General features: G+C 44.0%; 1 protein-coding gene across 1 annotated transcript in view; it reads right to left on the bottom strand.

Annotated features, from left to right (window-relative positions):
• Nucleotides 1-20,310, bottom strand: part of LOC139753676 (uncharacterized) — a 607,436-nt gene that overhangs the window by 217,362 nt on the left and 369,764 nt on the right. The window contains exon 2 of the mRNA XM_071670351.1: nucleotides 1,648-1,765. Coding sequence (XP_071526452.1) covers nucleotides 1,648-1,765 — 118 coding nt within the window. The remainder of the gene's footprint in view (nucleotides 1-1,647; nucleotides 1,766-20,310) is intronic.

Raw genomic sequence — 20,310 nt, 5'->3', positions numbered from 1 at the left:
GTCGTACCGTCGTGCTCAGGGGGTCGTACCGTCGTGCTCATGGGTCGTACCGTCGTGCTCAGGGATCGTACCGTCATGCTCAGGGGGTCGCACCGTTGTGCTCAGGGTCGTACCGTCGTGCTCATGGGTCGTACCGTCGTGCTCAGGGGGTCATACCATCGTGCTCAGGGGTCGTATCGTCGTGCTCAGGAGTAAAACCGTCGTGCTCAGGGATCGTACCGTCGTGCTCAAGGGTCATACCGTCGTGCTCAGGTGTCGTACCGTCTTGCTCAGGGGTCGTACCGTCGTCTTACTGTGTCGCACCGTCGTTCCTCCTCAAGACGTACCAATAATAACCCCCCCCCCCAAACCAAGGCAGGTAAACCACCCCGGCAAACCCGAGATTGGATCAGCCATCGTCAGGCTCAAGACGTGCAAAAACAAAAGCTAATAATTCGAGAAAATAAACAATGTAGACCAGTCCTCTGTATCACATGGACCCTCGGCTGTCAGAGAGCTCTGTGTATCTATATCATGAGCCACCAAAAGCAACATTCCTCAGAACCGGACGCCTCAACAACAACAAACTCCTTTGGCAAGAAAAAAGAAAAAAAAAAAAATTGCAGACCACATCTTCGTGACCTCTGCTTATTTTAGGTATTGCGATACGAATCCTGACTTTAAATATTTATGGTTTAAAATAAGTTGTGAGCAAATTGGACATGAGAATGTACATAAGTGACTTCAGAGATTCCACGAACCTGTTCCATCCTGTTCAAACAATCCCACATCAAATGCGATTATGAGATACGAAACCTTACCAATCCCGTCCCACATACAGGTTATAAAGGAGAGTTTCTCACCCCTTACTTAAGGTGGTTAGAAAGTGGCGGGAAATTCAAATCTCACAAAAAACTTCCTTTAACACGACTTTTTCTTTTTTTTTGAGCAATTGATACGATCTTACGGGACAATCAGTCTGGCATATCTAGTCTTAAACCTAATATCTAATCATATCTAGTCTTAAACCTAATATCTAATCATATCTAGTCTTAAACCTAATATCTAATCATATCTAGTCTTAAACCTAATATCTAATCATATCTAGTCTTAAACCTAATATCTAATCATATCTAGTCTTAAACCTAATATCTAGTCATATCTAGTCTTAAACCTAATATCTAGTCATATCTAGTCTTAAACCTAATATCTAATCATATCTAGTCTTAAACCTAATATCTAATCATATCTAGTCTTAAACCTAATATCTAGTCATATCTAGTCTTAAACCTAATATCTAGTCATATCTAGTCTTAAACCTAATATCTAATCATATCTAGTCTTAAACCTAATATTCACAAAGAAAACGAATATCATGCGTGACATAATAATATTCTACACCTATATTCTTCATCTACACCTACAAAGGACAGCGAGTGGATATCATCAGCGCTGGGGACACCACAAGCACCTCCAAGTCGAAGTGGGCACCAGAGAAGGAAGGGAGGGACACACACACACACACATCTATCCACGAGGCAGCAGAGGTCAGCGCCAAGTGGTCATCACGACAGCAAAGTTTGCTGGTGGAGGGAGGGAGGGAGGGAAGGATTATGACTGGAGACCCTCACGACACATGGGCGACGAAGGTGAGGTACGGGTACTTACTGACGGCCTCGATGACCTCAGCGAGGATGACGCCATCGGTTACATCGGCCTGCAGGTCGTGGATGTGGCGGCGACTCCGGGACTTGTCCAGGTAGTGGTTGGCCCAGTCCGTGTAGATCTGGAGGAGGAGACACACATGGTGAGGGGGGCTGGGTGGTCAGTCAAGAGAGTTACGTGGTAGATGGCGTTGCTGATGGGTTGCTGGTGCTGAGGTGAGGATGATAATGATAAAAATGATAAGACTAATGAAAAGAATAATAAATTCAGGCAGCCATTCGGCTGGACACACACACAATTGAGATATTACAGAACGAGGAAGTCATAAGAGTAAGTAGTTCACTAATGGACAAGCTACTTAGTATGGCGGTAGAGCTGGTGTGTGTGTGTGTGTGTGTGTGTGTGTGTGTGTGAATGGACAAGCTACTTAGTATGGCGGTAGAGCTGGTGTGTGTGTGTGTGTGTGTGTGTGTGTGTGTGTGTGATGTGCACACAAGCGCTAAGCTATCCAGGAAAGCGCAGGCAGGCAAGCACATCAACAGCATCTCTCGGGGGCCCTAAGCCAACACGCGCCACATTCATAACGCAGCTCGACACTGCCACCAACAAGACAGCCAACGTGAGGTAAAACTTGAGGATTTGGCGCGCACCGTCAGATGTCGCCCCTCCCTGTGTTTACAGTGTGACGTAAGCAGCTACTGGAACCCTAATTTTTGTGATGTATGTCTGACGTAAATGGTGCGCCAATTGGCCTGTAAATCCAACATACATACATGCGTACAGCCACTGGGGGCTTGTGGATGTGTCATTTTGCTCTTAGTAACACGTCTCGTCTCTTTCCTTATGAGGGGAGCCATACCGTTTTTGGTGTGTTTCTTCTTCATTTTCTTCCAACATTTGACGAAGTTCCGTCATTTTGGGGCCGACTGACGTGAAACTTGGTAGAAATATATTCAGGTTCAATACGCCCAAACCCCTCTTCCATCTTACTTTGTTTTGGGTTCTTTTTATGGACCTTGTGTGTTCAAACATCGAAAAGTCTAACAGCAAATATTCTGAGCCGGTGCATCTTACAATCTCAATTATTTGAGGCAAAACGCTGCATACCTTTCCATAAGTCCCATACACTGCACTGAATAGATTTCTGATTCAACTCTACCAATCTGAATCGGTCAAAACTCATGTTAAAAGGAATTCTACTCGTGGGTTATTACTTAACCACATTTCAGATATACTTCATGATATATGGCACAAAGATATCTATATAAGCGTCCCGTGATATATCAAACTTGAGATATGACCGTCTTTACCGAATCATTACGAGGTCAAACACTGTCAAGCATCTCAATTTGAGGTCAAAAAACACCTCAGTTTTGGGGAGTCTTCTAGCCATCAATAGTCCCAATATTCCAGGGCAATATTCTTTATATCTCTGCAAGAAGGTATTATCCACACACCTTACATAACACAGACCAGCCATTCACGACACGGAACTTTACTTCTTTCAAGGTTACGAGTAATCATTTTCCCATTAGTCCAATTCAAAGCTCTACCTCCTGCTGGTGAGATTCTAAGTCGGTAAATAACCCATGCTCTTCGTGAGGAGTTACTATGAATCAAATCCGTAGTCGAAGTGATCCACGTGATGCGTAAGTTGAGGCGTCTGTCTGACGATGGATGAGGAAGATCAGGTCTCCCAGCGGACGTCCTGCTCTGAACGGATCCGGGCGCGCCTCTCTCTCTCTCTCTCTCTCTCTCTCTCTCTCTCTCTCTCTCTCTCTCTCTCTCTCTCTCTCTCTCTCTCATACACGCCTCCTCACACAGGCTCGCGGGAGCGTTGATTATCATGGTGGTGGTGGAGGTGGTGCTGATAGGGAGGAAGGTGTCGTATTACCTCCGCCAGTACAGGGTCTCAAAAGCGCATTTACTTCCTCCTCCTCCTCCTCCTGTGTGGTACGATGTGAGGTTTTTGTTCCTAGGCCATTGTGGTATCAGAAACTGGAAAGGTATTGAGTGAATTCACTTTACTCTTTGTGCTTTCTCTATTCTTGTTTCGTATCCAGTTTCTTACACATAACATTCTAATTGTTATCTTCCTTACATATCATTCCTTATACGTGACAACATGCAATATCCTTTTTCAATCGATTACATAAATCTGAAAGCGAGTATTCAATGTCTACTGTACTTACAAAGCGACACTGTACAGCCTCCGTCAGGTTCCACAAGATAGATCAAACAATACAGTAAATACACTCAACTACAACAGAGCACCACCCTAATCTGTACCACTACAACAGAGGATCACCTCAGATGAGTAGCCCCCCCAGCAGAGCATCACTAAACGCAGCACCATCCCGAGTACAACCCAACAGAGCACCACCCGAACAGAGTACAACCCAACAGAGCACCACCACAACAGAGTACAACCCAACAGAGCACCACCCGAACAGAGTACAACCCAACAGAGCACCACCCGAACAGAGTACAACCCAACAGAGCACCACCCCAACAGAGTACAACCCAACAGAGCACCACCCCAACAGAGTACAACTCAACAAAGCACCACCCCAACAGAGTACAACCCAACAGAGCACCATCCAAACAGAGTACAACTCAACAAAGCACCACCCCAACAGAGTACAACTCAACAAAGCACCACCCGAACAGAGTACAACCCAACAGAGCACCATCCCAACAGAGTACAACTCAACAAAGCACCACCCCAACAGAGTACAACCAAACAGAGCACCACCCCAACAGAGTAAAACCCAATAAAACCCCAACCTAACAGAGGAGCAACTCAATAAAGCATCATTCACATCAATACCATACTGCAGCTCAAACAATAATGTAACTTGAAAGATGGACAATATTCCAAATGGCATGAATATAATCATACTAAGTACCACCAGCTGAAACAACCTCGTTCCCTTCCACCATGCATAAGACAACTGTAGGTCAAAAAAAGTTACTAGCAAAATGATAAAATCCCCAACACAGGAAATTAAGACTTGGGCAAATTGTGTCTTGATAATAGAATGAAGCAGAGAAAAAAATGACAAAGAAAATCTTATATATGAACCAACTGAAAAGGCTAATCCGGACTCCCTCATGAAAGATAAAAATTCCATCAGAACACACTACCGTGTCCACTGAGACATATATAACTCTCTATCTCTAACCAAAATCTACACACACTCGCCCAGTGCACAATGAGGAACATCCCATCAACCCGTCTATCCGTTACCCATCCCCCGCCGCGTGTCTTCCCCAACATCTATTCAATCGTTGATCAAACAACCCATCACCCCACATCCTCCCCCCTACACATCAAACCCACCCACCACCCTTCCCTTCCAGCGGTACACAACACATCAACATCGCCACAAACATCACCTTAACAACGGTGGAATCTTTGACAATCAGGGTCACCCTATCGTCCATAAAGTAACAATACGACCCAGAGTCGCTCCTTACTGATCCACCCAGACTTTGGACGAATGGAACCCTCAGCTAAACCTTTCCCACTCCCCATCAGAAGAGATCGTCTCTCACGCAGACGATCCTGAAAGCGCGAATAATTTCGTCTTTCCGATCAGAATGCAAAGCCAGTCGATAACATGCGAATCATCGCGCATGGAACACGTACTATGTGAGCATATAATGGTATGAGCTTATACCCGATTCCTAAACTTCTTCTCCCTCACACATCTACTCTACCCCCTCAACGTTACCAATTTCTCCACCAACCCCTAAGGGAGGATGAACACTGGGGCTGACTGTGAACAGACTGCCGCAACCAGGATTCGAACCTATGCGCTCGACCCCAGGCGGCCCGTGAATGCGTCACGATCAGCAACGTTAAATATGAATATACGAAAGTAAAACCTCATCCTCAGACCACTGATAGACACATCCATCTCGCGTTATACAAACATAACTAATCCTATCTTCCAGTCTCCTTGTGATTCGTTCAGATATCAATCCAAACTTACGTTCTACCGATGTTCTATTCCTCCATACCCAACTTATAAAAAGTAGTGATATGCAAATACGTATCACCTCGTCATCTAACCCGTCACACACACACACACACACACACACACACGTCCCTGGGGCGAGCCCCCGACCAGCAGGACGGCATGCATCACCCCAGCCGCCCCTCACACCCTTAACACCCAACACCGTCGTAAGGGATTCCTGTTGTCCTCCTCCCTCACCCTCTCTCCCTATCCAACCCTCCCTCACCCTGAGCCTGCGACCCAGCCAGTTCTGAGGAGGAGGAGGAGGAGGAGGAGGAGGAGGGGAAAGGAGGAGGAGGGACGAGAGGGGGAGAAAAAGACTGGTCTCCCAGCATCGTCTCTCTAGCTTCCGATGCCCCATCTTCCGTGTCTCCCCTGAAACGTATCTCCTCCAGCGGTGAGTGATGCCGAGGGAGGGAGGGAGGAAGAGCTCTGGCTTCTCCTCCCAAACACCATCGTTAGAATCTCGCCTCCTTTCGTCACCGGAGATGGTAAGGTCTTTCCCCCCCCCTCATGAACCACGGGACACAGGACACATTTCCTGTACCTACCTCCAGGCCTTAGTTTCCCCTCAGCTTCGTTAAGGTTTAAGTAGTGTACATCGAGAGGGAATTTCCTCAGCTGAATAATTAAACTGTGTGGAAATACAGGGCAGGTACTGCGGCCTTCCTCCCATGTTCTATTCTACTGCCCACTGAAAGACGATACCAGCTCCATTGGCCTGTGCATGCGGTCGTACGTGCCTCTGTGTGTGTGTGTGTGTGTGTGTGTGTGTGTGTGTGTGTGTGTGTGTGTGTGTGTTTGTGTGTGTGTGTGTGTGTGTGTGTGAAAGAGACAGATTGGGGTACCATCTCGTATATGCTTACCTGTTTGTGCATATAGGTTAAGAGTCTTTAACTCCATGTCACATGCCATTAGCCCTTGAGCACAACGGGACGACCCTAGGGTATGACGGGCTAACCCTTAAAGGTCGGGTCAAAGGCCAAGCCCTTTATACTCAAGGGTCACATAGTCATGGACCTCAAGGGTCATCATACACTCGTGCTTAAGGGTTCGTACCGTCGAGATCAAGGTTCGTACCTCAGTGCCCAAAGTATCGTACTGCCGCGCTCAAGTGCTCGTACCATGGTCTTGTACGGCTCCGTACCGCCGTGCTCCTAAGAGCATCAAGCCTTCGCCCCTGCCGTGCTTTACGGCTCCGTACCGCCGTGCTCAAGGGCCCGTGCTCTCGATGCACTCCCTCGTATCGAGAGAGACTGGGGTTCTCTCCACCCTCTGTTGGGATGAGTGGCCGGGCACCACATTGGGTTTTGGTTACATCTCCATGGCTGGTGGTGGGTGAGGCAGATTTATACCACTATCTTCACTCCCGTCCCTCCCCCCTGACGACCAAGGCCTTGTTGAACAGGTTATAGGAACGATGAGGCTGCCAATGACGATTTGGGGATAACAACCTCCTCCTCCTCCACCACCACCACTATCGTCTCATCATCACAGCCACCACATTCCATTCTCGCGCCCTGGTGGTGATGATGCCATAGGGCCAGGCCCGGCCAGGCTCGGCCCATCCCTTCGAATACGCTGAAGGTTCTGAGAAGTCCAACACGTACGTCTACAGTGACGTCAGGACGTCATCGAACTGAAGTCTCCATATAGAGTTCCTGAAAGGACACTCAGGATGATAGCAACACACACACACACACACACACACACACACACACACACACACACACACACCATCTGAAGCACTGAACCACACAATATATACATAACGAAATATACATTCGTTTCTTCCTTCAGCCTTAGCGAGGCAGCGTCTAAGAACAGATGGCAGAAGCCTTCGAGGGCAAAGTCTTCGCTTTTCCTCTTCTTCTTCTCTGTTCCTAAATTTAGAAGGTGATGATACAGGAGGTGATGATCTTCAGTTAACCCCCGTAATACACACACACACACACACACACACACACACACACACACACGAGGCACGTGCGAACGCATGCACAGGCTAACGGCGCTGGAATCATCTTTCAGAAAGATGAAAAAATCCTTTTCGAAACCCAGCCACAGAGATATGGTGAAAATATCCGTTTACAGTAATCAACCTTACGTCTTCTGTTTAAGTTTACATATATATATATATATATATATATATATATATATATATATATATATATATATATATATATATATATATATATATCAACATACAAACCTCCAACAGCCAGGATCGAACCCGGGACCCCTGTGCAAGAGGCAGGCATGCACAGGGGTCCCGGGTTCGATCCTGGCTGTTGGAGGTTTGTATGTTCTATGAAGGTGCGCGTTCATATGCACTTTATTCGTATATATATATATATATATATATATATATATATATATATATATATATATATATATATATATATATATATATTAGAAAGATGAGAAACCCTTTTAAAACATTACGTCTCCCATCGTTACAGAGGGCAGATATAATTAACTTCGTCAGAGAATACGTTGCTATGGTTTAAGTCATTCTCTCTCTCTCTCTCTCTCTCTCTCTCTCTCTCTCTCTCTCTCTCTCTCTCTCTCTCTCTCTCTCTCTCCTTCGACAGTAGTTCCTTAACTAGGTTAATTTACGGATTAATTTTCCAGATCAGGACAGTTTTAAGAGATCCAGATTCATTTTTTTCTTTACGATCCTACGAAGACGTTGTTACAATGATTCAAAACGTAAGTTATATATATATATATATATATATATATATATATATATATATATATATATATATATATATATATATATCCCCAGTACCAAACGATTCTCCCCCCCCCCCCAGCAGAGCAGAGTTATACCGCTAGCGAAACACTAGAAAAAAAAAAATCTAAAACTCACAACTTAATGGCGGATACAGTTACAACCGCGACACCCTGACTTTGAAATGTTACATCACGCGAAGGAGTGGGGCACCGAATTAACCAATGATGTCATAATGAGAACTGGGAGGAGGGTGGTGTTCCCGGGGCTCGCCTGGACCACTACTTCTCTACCCACCACCTCTCACTGTGTAAAGTGTGTTTAAACTTTGTCTCGGTAAGTTAAAAAAAAGGATCCTTTTTGAAGTCTAAGTATAAACACAGTGCTTTTGTGATGGTGTGGGTGAAGGGAACATAGCAGAGGGCTGGGTGGAGGCAGGCACAGAGCGTACAGTGGGCCCAATACATCGACACAGGTGAGTGACAGGTGGGCCTGTGATGGTGTGGGTGAAGGGTACATAGCTGGGGAGATAGGTAGAGGCAAACACAGAGCGTGCAGTGGGTGCAACAGAGGGGGAGATAGGTGGAGGCAAACACAGAGCGTACAGTGGGTGCAACAGAAGGGGGGTAGGTGGAGGCAAACACAGAGCGTACAGTGGGTGCAACAGAAGGGGAGATAGGTGGAGGCAAACACAGAGCGTACAGTGGGTGCAACAGAAGGGGAGATGGGTGGAGGCAAACACAGAGCGTACAGTGGGTGCAACAGAAGGGGGGTAGGTGGAGGCAAACACAGAGCGTACAGTGGGTGCAACAGAAGGGGAGATGGGTGGAGGCAAACACAGAGCGTACAGTGGGTGCAACAGAAGGGGGGTAGGTGGAGGCAAACACAGAGCGTACAGTGGGTGCAACAGAAGGGGAGATGGGTGGAGGCAAACACAGAGCGTACAGTGGGTGCAACAGAAGGGGGGTAGGTGGAGGCAAACACAGAGCGTAAAGCAGGCACAATAAATCGACAATGGAAGGTGACTGGTGGGCCCAAGGACACTGAAGCTTTCGTCCCATTAATTAATGCAGGGGAAGAGATGCTGTTTGGCAATGGCTATTAGAGAAAGAAATGCAAGATCGCATATTTCACAGCCACCGAGTTTCAAGACCCTGTCTATCACACAGCATAATCCTTACAGGTCAAACTGACCAGATTAGTGCATGATGACAAATTCTTTCACGTACGTGCCTTATTGCCACACTGAAATACTGTAAGTGGAGTTTGGGTCCATAACTAATGGCTTAAGACATCTCTCATAATACTCCACTGGAGGGAGATTCTCAAGAGAGCTCGCTCCACTTTAATTTCGCACCATCGGAACGATGGACAAGCCATCACAGCATTTTCTCTCGTATTTAACGTAAGACTGAACGACTCATTGTGGTCTTCATGTCATGTGATTTTCTGGTCATATCCACAGTGGGCGGTAGCATCGGGTCATCCTCATAGCCAATATCACTCACATTTGTCTTGTTTAAAATCGAATTCTTCAAGACCTTGGCTTGGCTCTTCTCATACAAGACGTACGCAAACTGCCCACAAATCATGGATTAAAAACTGCCTCCTGTTTAACACAACTTTCACGTGAGGAAAAGACTCATTACTCCACTAAGCAATAACTTCATTGAGTTACAACTGTACTTACAACACTCGAGTATATTTTTTTTTTGTCCTTGCTTACAGCGGCTGGGTTAATGTGCCGTCCATCCTGTGAGCGGTAGCGCAAAAAGGATTACAGAGGTCACAAAGGGGGCCTTTGTCTGCAGACGCCGAGTGGCAAGAACATTACGACATCATACGCTACAATGCTGGTTCACCACATAAGCCTCTACACTCCTGCCATACCGATGACGAAAGTGGATGCAACCGCACAATCTCAGGTGCATCATTATCAATGATAATGTGTTGCATCATCTCTTTTTCAGGGTTCGTTTAGACCTATCCCTAAAAGGTTCATTTCTCTCACATATCACGACAATATTCTAATCTGTGTCTCTTTTATCTTTACAACTCCAACAATTAACATCTCTAAATAGACCCAGGCGTTTATCTAACAGTACTCATGGCTTAATCTATCACAATATCTCGGACTTTCCCAATCCTGTTACAATTCACCATGCATATGTTTCCCTTGAGACAAGATGATGTAAGTAAATGAAATCGACTGGTGCTTCGTTGCTTTCTCTTCCTTGCTTCAAGTACATCTGTTTGTTCTTTCAGGATGGATAGCATTCTCTTCTTCTCTTTTTGTTCTTTAAGCTTCAATTTGCAGAACCTAACATTAAGTTCAACAGCCTCTTTATCTAGTGCAAGCTTGGCTAAGTCATTAGCTTTATCACGCTCCCGGGAGACCTCTATGTCAGATGGAACCCGCAACAATTCGACTTGAATCCCTTTACCAGTAATGCTGTTACATTCTGATCTCAGCGGGATTTGGGTCAAGTAGAGAGGAGCAGCAACAATCAGTGACAATGACCTTGTTCGTGGTTTGTAGTTGGGCAAAGCGATGAGTATAAAAGACATTTCAATATGTCAGATGGAGGTTCAATATTCACTCTGACATTCCTCTCCTATCTACAGATAATCGCTGAAGTTCGTCGCGGGATAACTTTTTAAAAAAAAAAAAAAAAAGAAAGTCTCTGGTGTTTGAGTATCAAATTCCACAGAAAAATCGAGAAGAAAAATGGTGTAAATGCATAAAATGTTTTAGTTCTCATCATCGACGTGACTAAGACGATTTACATTGTGATAATGACACCAGCGTCTGTAAATTACAAGTAAGATAATAATACATCTCAACGGACTGGAGGTAAACTAGTGTGTTTAGAATGATTTCCATTAAGGTTGTCAGATGACTGCAGCAATGTAGTTCTTACGGATGGAAACTCTCACCAGAGGAATTGCCTCTTGATGGTATTACTGTATGGAACAGGAAACAAAAGAATGTATAGTCCGATAAATGCGCAAGCATGATGCGTCTGCCTCACACACACACACACACACACACACACACATATATATATATATATATATATATATATATATATATATATATATGTATATATATATATATATATATATATATATATATATATATATATATATATATATATATATATATATATATATACACACACTTTTGAACTGACCTTTATGGGTCAAGGGTATGATCTTCCTACCAGGGAATCGAATCGTCTTGCTCAAGGGTTATGGGAATTGTTCAACATACCAACACATTAGGCAGTTCTGTAACTTTACTATTAAAGGAAGGATTTTAGGATTTTGATGAAACAAACGAAATGAGATTACTTTTGAATTATTTCTCAAGCGAAGCATATTCCCTAATGCAGTTATACACATTGATACAATAAAAAATCAATATATATATATATATTTTTTTTTTCAAACTATTCGCCATTTCCCGCGTTAGCGAGGTAGCGTTAGGAACAGAGGACTGGGCCTTTTTTGGAATATCCTCACCTGGCCCCCTCTGTTCCTTCTTTTGGAAAATTAAAAAAAAAACGAGAGGGGAGGATTTCCAGCCCCCCGCTCCCTCCCCTTTTAGTCGCCTTCTACGACACGCAGGGAATACGTGGGAAGTATTCTTAATCCCCTATCCCCAGGGAATATATATATATATATATATATATATATATATATATATATATATATATATATATATATATATAATGTGTAATGCTAATATTAATATAACATATTTGTATTACTTTGCTTTCTACTCCGGAGAGCTGGCTGCTTGTGTACCTCCACCATTAGCTAGACCACGCAATACTCAGCAAGCTGCTGCGTCACACTGACTACTGTGCGGCCGTTGGCAACACAAGGGTGGGTCGTTTTAATATCTGTTTCCCAACACCTCGCGGCTTTGGAACTCCCTACCCTCTCATGGCTTTCCCATAAACTATGACCCGCCACTTTTTAAAAGACAGGTTCTTCACTACGTCCAAAATTCATAAATACTTTACCTTGTCTCTTCTTTTTCCCTTTCTCTGGCCTCTTTATATTTCAATTAAGGCCCGGCATTAATGAGGACTTTTGTCCAAGAATTGAGCCTCTAACGTATATTTTCAAGGACTAAAAATCATGGAATAATGCCCACAACAGTTGTGAGGGGGGGTTGTAAGAAGTACAGCTGAGGGTTAGAGGGGAGAGGGAGCGTGAACAAATAACCTTTACGGACACAAAAACAGAGGGTTGATGGACTGTCTGTTATACACTGATGAAGTCATTATGGACGGGGAGAGGCTGTCGCTGTGGCGCTACCTACGAACTGTGACGAGTTCGACGCTCTTGTCAAGGCTTAGCGAACTGCAACGCGGGGACAGGTGATCTCAGGTAGCGAGAGGTGACGGTGAGGAGAATGGTGCGTTACTTTAATCCCGGACTGTCACATGGGGTCCAGGGGAAGGGTGGAGACAGCAGTTGGGAGGATCAGTGTGCTAAGCGCCTCCTGACAGACAGTGGAAGGCTGACGAGGGGTTTAGCACAGAGGAGGGCGCCCGCCCCCCGCCTCCATCCTGGCTTACATCTAACTTAGGTGTTCATCCTACCCTCGAAGCTGGCCCATAAATGGGTACCAGGCTTAGCTGAGGTGTGTGTGTGTGTGTGTGTGTGTGTGTGTGTGTGTGTGTGTGTGTGTGTGTGTGTGTGTGTGTGAACACACATACAGTAGTAGAGGTATACAGGGTTATGAGACGGGGCAACACGAGTGTAAAAAGTTGGTTCACGCAACAGACAGACAGAAAGACACACACACACACACACACACACACACACACACACACACACACACACACACACACACACACCACGCAACACACCAACTATGAGATGTTTGACTACACTAATTAATCTCACACACGAGATGACATACCATACCAACTGTTCCTGCAAAAACACAAAAACAACCACAAACACCACGAGACAACAGCTCTGGCCTCTCTTCCACGTACACATTTGCCTTTAAGGATCATCTGCCTTCTTTTATTCTGTCATAATAACGACTTTAACAACAAAACAGCATCCATCATCCCTTATCCCCCCTTTACTGTCTGGCCCGTTAGGTTTTTTATCGACTTGTCTTCTTCGTATTAGCAACCTTACGTGTTCCTTCATCTGGCCACACTCTCATCTGTTCAGCGCCTTTACGTCTAGCTTCCAACATATATCCTTCTTCCTCACACATCTTGGTCCAATATGGGTCATTCTGCCCCTTTTATTTCCCCTCATCATCGACTTTACAGCCTGTGACTACCCTGGGCTATATAACCCCCAACTAGCTAGTTCGCTAGTCGTCAATTATAAGGGCTGGTTAGCTCTTAGGGCTAGCTACTAGCTTCCAGGGCTGGCTACTAGCTTTCAGGGCTGGTTAGCGCCTTGGGCTAGCTACTAGCTTTCAGGGCTGGCTAGCTCTAAAGGCTAGCTACTAGCTTTCAGGGCTGGTTAGCTCTTAGGGCTAGCTACTAGCTTTCAAGGGCTGGCTAGCTCTTAGGGCTGGCTACAAGCTTTCAGGGCTGGTTAGCTCTTAGGGTTGGCTACTAGCTTTCAAGGGCTGGCTAGCTCTTCTCATAGCTAGCTCCTAGTACTAATAGGCGGCTAAGTTTCCACAAGGCTGGCTAACCAACTTTCAGGGCTCGCGGTAAGCTCTTTCTCTGGTCTGTCTCGCTCTCTTTAGGGTTGGCTATTTCGCTCTCATGGCCATTCTAGTTTATCTCAGGGCTGACTAGCTCGCTCTCATGGCTGCTGGCCACAAGCTATCAGGACCGGTTAGCTCTCAGGGTTGGGCTAACTCACTCTCAGGGCTCGCTAACTGGTTCTTAGGGCTTGCTGCTACCTCAGAGGGCGCCGCGTGGGAGATGCGCTACCAATTCTAATATCCTGCGCAAACAGAGACACGTGTGAGAGAGTGTGTGTTTACCTCCTGTATGTAGGCATTTTCTTTTTTTCCTTCTTGCTTGATAATAATCAAAGGCTTGTGCCACGCTGCATGGCATCGTCACGCACCACTAGTGAGATTAAGCGTACTGCTTAGCGAGTTAGTGAGGGTCTTGTGGGTACTGACTGTTGAAACTAGGAGAGACATAGCGAGGTATTGTGGGCCTTCTACTGACACTAAGCGAGCTAGCGAGGCACTGCGGGTAACTAGTACTGATACTAAGCGAGTTAGCGAGGTACTGAGAGTACCCACTACTGAAACTAAGCGAGTTAGTGAGGTACTGATGGTACCTACTACTGAAACTAAGCGAGCTAGTGAGGTACTGAGGGTACCTACTACTGAAACTAAGCGAGCTAGTGAGGTACTGAGGGTACCTACTACTGAAACTAAGCGAGTTAGTGAGGTACTGAGGGTACCTACTACTGAAACTAAGCGAGCTAGTGAGGTACTGAGGGTACCTACTACTGAAACTAAGCGAGTTAGTGAGGTACTGAGGGTACCTACTACTGATACTAAGCGAGTCGGCAAGGTGCTATGGATACCTACTTATGAAACTTAGTGAGTTAGCGAGGTACTGTGGGTACCTACTTATGAAACTTAGCGAGGAAGTGTGGAGTCCTGGGTATGAAATGCCCAAAATTCTGATCGCTTACAATAACATTACGCTTCTTATTATCATCATATACAGCGTGGCGCAAAATTTCGAACTCACAGACAGAGTTCAATATTTACTTTCAGCTTAACGAATGCTCAAACGGCATGACATGAACTGACACACACACACACACACACACACACACACACACACACACACACAAGGTCATGTCATGCAGTCTGAACAAAGCTAACCTGAGGGTTAAATAGCGAACTCCCTCTATGAGTCGAGACTTTCGATAAGCCACGTAGTTCACTACACCTGTCTCTGGGCAACCATCACTTGACCCCCCCACCCAACACCTCAGTGCCCAAGCAAGTGTGGTCTGACTGAAGGCTGTCGAACCACACGAGGATCTGGGAGTAATCAATGGTATTGGAACCCACGGTGTCTTTGAATATACACAGGATGATTTCTCCATAATGGTGCCCCTTTAGACATGGTGAGGGAAATGATGTATTCTACATAATGGTGCCCATTACGACATGATGAGGGAAATGGAGACAGAAGTCAGTGGTACTTGGAGGAGCACAAATACGAGAAGACTTGGTGATTTCTGACGAGGTAATGTGGTGGAAGAGAGTATGTGGGAAAGACAGGTAACAGAAGACCTGATGGTCTACGACGAGGTTATCTGCTACAGGATAGTGAGTGGGAAGGCCAGACAACAGGAGACCTGATGTGTATGACGAGATTATATGCTGGAGGACGGTAAATGGGAAAGCCAGGTAACAGAAGACCTGGTGGTCTCTGACGAGGTTATCAGCAAGAGGACAAGCCAGATAACAGGGTCTAAGACGGGGTTAGCTGCTGGAAGACATCAATATCATCTCACCATTCCTGATCTACAGAAATGTAGACACGACAATACAGCGGAATGTATAGGATCCAATGGCATTCTTCTTTGTGCTAAGGAAAAACTGGTTTCTACAAGTAGGAAGCCACAACTTCCTTAAGACCAGATGGTAACCACTAGCAAGGTGTAGGAGGCTAATGCTGTATCTTATCACGTCAACTCTTCAGCTTCGAAGAATGAAATTTGGGCCGAGTTCTTAAAACCCAAAGAGATGCTGCTTCCTTAGCCTTCTTAAGTCACGCAAGGATAGAAGTTATAACTTTAATATTTTTCTGTATCCTTTCGCTTCACTCACGACCTATGGGCACAGGTTCTGTAAAACTGTAACGACAGACGGGAAAGGCTACAAAGTGGGACTGGGGGAAAAATAATTAGGCTCATTAATCACTAGTCTCCTGAGAGAGCCAAATGCAAATGTCATTCGTTGATCATTTACTGTCTCGTAGCATGACAGTCACCATGGTCTATTGAGCGGGTCTGACCTTTTAAATGGCACGATTTTGACATCCAATACATATGAAAACATCTGGCAAAACATCATTAATACGAGAGTGACATCTTCCTCTTAAGTGCGCCTATTGTAAGTTCACTGTGTACATTATAAGTAATTCACGTACACTTTAAGTGTTCCACGTTTGATGTGAGTCATGTGAATGAGGAAGACAGGGAAGAAAATGAAGGTGGAGGAAGAGGAGGAGGAAGTGGACGAAGAGAAAATAAATGAGGGGGAGGAGAACGAAGGAAAGGAAAATAAGAAGGGAAATGACATTAAGGAAGAGAAGTAAGTAAGGGTGAAAAGAAGACGAGGAAAAAGAGGATGAGAAATGAAAAGAAAAAGGTGTAAGATAGGCAGAATACGAAAAAGAGGAATAATGAGAAAGGGGGAGATGAAACAAGGCATGATGAGGAGTAGGAGGACCAGAAGAGAATAACAGAAAGGCAAAAGAAAAGGAGAAAGAGGGATAACACCCAGCACGAGAAGGCAAAGGGAGAAGGGATAAAAAAGGAAACAAAACGAGGAAGGGAAGGAGGAGGAGGAGGGGAAGAAGGAGGAGGATGAGGGGAAAGAGGAGGAGAAGAAGGAGAGGGATGAGAAGGAGGAGACAGATCATGAGAATGCCCATGAGAACATATTGAGCGAAACACGACAATCTGTCTCATGGGCAGACACATACGCCTCCACAGACACCTAGACCAGCACTGACCACTGCAGTACACACAGTACACGACGGAGTCCTGGGGGAGAACGTGCTGTAGCAACTCAAACTCAAACTGGGGAAATGATAATATGACCATGAAATTATTCTGGACTCTGACAGAGACGCACTGGGCGACAGGGGGAAAAAAAGTTAATTAGCATATGTTAATTAGTTTCTGCTTATCAGCTCTGTTCACGGCTTTAACGAAAAAGCTGGTAAATATGATGCTATTACTGCCGGTCAACTTAATATATATATATATATATATATATATATATATATATATATATATATATATATATATATATATTTATATATATTTATATATATATATATATATATATATATATATATATATATATATATATATATATATATATATATATATTTCTCGCTCACTCTCAGCCTGGCTATATCGTCGTCAGGGTTTGAAAAAGAGTAGACTATTCGAGAAACCTCTCCCTCTGAGGGAGTCCATCATTACCTTGCTCCTGATTGAAGCGCAGCCTCGAAGCTGCAGTTCCCCCATAAAAAGGGGTCTTAGGGTTATTCATATATAAATATATACTCCTATGAGTCCACGGGGAAATGAGACACGATAAGTTCCCAAGTGCACTTTCGTGTAATAATCACATCATCAGGGGAGATAGAAGAAAAAAAAAATATAACAATCAGTTGATATAAACATATATACTTCACAATACAGTGTTCGTATGAATTTTTTTTTCGAATCCCGTTACGGTACACGAATATATGAAATAATGATGGGTCCTCTCGCTTCATGATACTGTGTCACACACATCTGAACCATAAATAGAGGTTCTGAGACCATTGTCGTCCAAGTACCTTCCTGCGAACTCTCTAATCCTGGGTTAAACCTACGGGAAGCAGTTTGAATTCCCTGGAAATAAGAGAGATAAAGGAGAAGATATGGATGTATATTTCGTGCTCCCTTACGGTAGTGGAGAGAGGTAGAGATGATTACAGTGAGGAATCAGAGGTCTTTCCTCAGTCTTCCATAATAATAATAATAATAATAATAATAATAATAATAATAATATAATAATAATAATAATAATAATAATAATAATTACTATTACCATTACTATTATTATAGGGATAACGATGATAATGATAGTATTAGTAATAATAATAATGATAACAAAAATAATAACTATTAAATGTAATAATCAATAATAATAATAATGCTAACAATATTAATAATAATAATAATAATAATAATAATAATAATGATAATAATAACAATCACCTCACGTAAACTATAAAACGCTGAATATAATGATAGCAAAGAAAACACTTAAAAGGGGCGAGGTTGAACCCACAGCGAAAACAGAAATAATCAGGAAACAAAAGACATACTATGGACAAACAAAAGCAATCGTGTAATAAGTGACAAAAAAACCCCGACCAGATACATAAACAGTTGAGAACACATACTCTTATCATTTCTCTCTCTTGAGAAAGTCACATAAATCAACTTATACAACAAGTCGGAAAACGGCGTTAAGTCACAACTCCCCTAGCTAACCCCTCCAGCACAGTCTGATCAGAATACACAGCCAAGGAGTCGGCGTGTGTGTGTGTGTGTGTGTGTGATAATATGGCTCACTCCTTCCTCCTAACTCCTCCTACCTCCCTAGTCTTGCTTGCTTGCCTTGCCTGGCGCCCCTCCTCCCCATACATTACCAACATGAGAAACGATGTCTCCCAGCCAGTTAGCCAGCCAGCCAGCTAGCTAGCGAGGCAACCAACCAACCAGCCAGCCAGGCAACTAGCCAGCCAGCCAGCCAGCAAGCCGGCCAGTTAGCCAGCCAGGCAACTAGCCAGCCAGCCAGCCAGGCAACTAGCCAGCCAGCCAGCCAGTTAGCCAGCCAGTCAGCTAGCTAGCGAGGCTACCAACCAACCAGCCAGCCAGCCGGCCAGTTAGCTAGCCAGCCAGCCAGCCAGTTAGCCAACCAGCCAGATACTTACCCCATAAAACACGACCCAGCAACAATGCTGGATCAACTATATTCATCTGGGTGACGGTGGAAAGCTGGCCAACAATTCCACTAGAGATGGTTAAGCTTCCTCAAGCTTGTAAACTAAGGATAACCTCTGAGAGAGAGAGAAAACAAACTTCTGGCGGACAAGTTACGTACGATCTAGAAAAACAAAGAAAATATATGACTGATATTTTTCACAGAAGGACTTTTAAGCTGTTGCCACAAGTGGCTCCCAGAACTACTCCCACTGCATCTACGTAGATTTCGTAGATCTGTCGTGTAGCACTTACTACTACTCTATGTTGGTGAGAACTACTCTTGCCTTAGTTTCTAATAATTGGAGGTGGAAAGATGGAGTGAGAAAGATTTTGAGTGATCGGGGCCTGAACATGCAGGAGGGTGAAAGACGTGCAAGGAATAGAGTGAATTGGAACGATGTAGTATACCGGGGTCGACGTGCTGTCAATGGATTGAACCAGGGCATGTGAAGCGTCTCGGGTAAACCATGGAAAGTTGTGTGGGGCCTGGATGTGGAAAGGGAGCTGTGGTTTCGGTGCATTATTACATGACAGCTAGAGACTGAGTGTGAACGAATGGGGCCTTTGTTGTCTTTTCCTAGCCCTACCTCGCACACATGAATGAATAAAGGCAGACAGTATGAATTATGTACATGTGTATATATGTATATGTCTGTGTGTGTGTATATATATATATATATATATATATATATATATATATATATATATATATATATATATATACATATATATATATATATATATATATATATATATATATATATATATATATATATATATATATATATGTATACATTGAGATGTATAGGTATGTATATTTGCGTGTGTGGATGTGTATGTATATACATATGTATGTGGGTGGGTTGGGCCATTCTTTCGTCTGTTTCCTTGCGCTACCTCGCTGACGCGGGAGACAGCGACAAAGCAAAATAAGAAGATAAAAATAATATATATATATATATATATATATATATATATATATATATATATATATATATATATATACACGTGTGCGTGTATATGTGTGTGGGGGGGAGGGAGAGGAGAATATTAGAGAGAGAGAGAGAGAGAGAGAGAGAGAGAGAGAGAGAGAGAGAGAGAGAGAGAGAGAGAGAGAGAGAGAGAGAGAGAGAGAGAGAGAGAGAGGCA

Source organism: Panulirus ornatus, chromosome 2 (genome assembly GCF_036320965.1).
Source record: "Panulirus ornatus isolate Po-2019 chromosome 2, ASM3632096v1, whole genome shotgun sequence".
Classification (NCBI taxonomy): domain Eukaryota; kingdom Metazoa; phylum Arthropoda; class Malacostraca; order Decapoda; family Palinuridae; genus Panulirus; species Panulirus ornatus.
The sequence above is the reverse complement of the archived record's forward strand: the minus strand, read 5'-3'. Positions and strand labels throughout refer to the sequence as shown.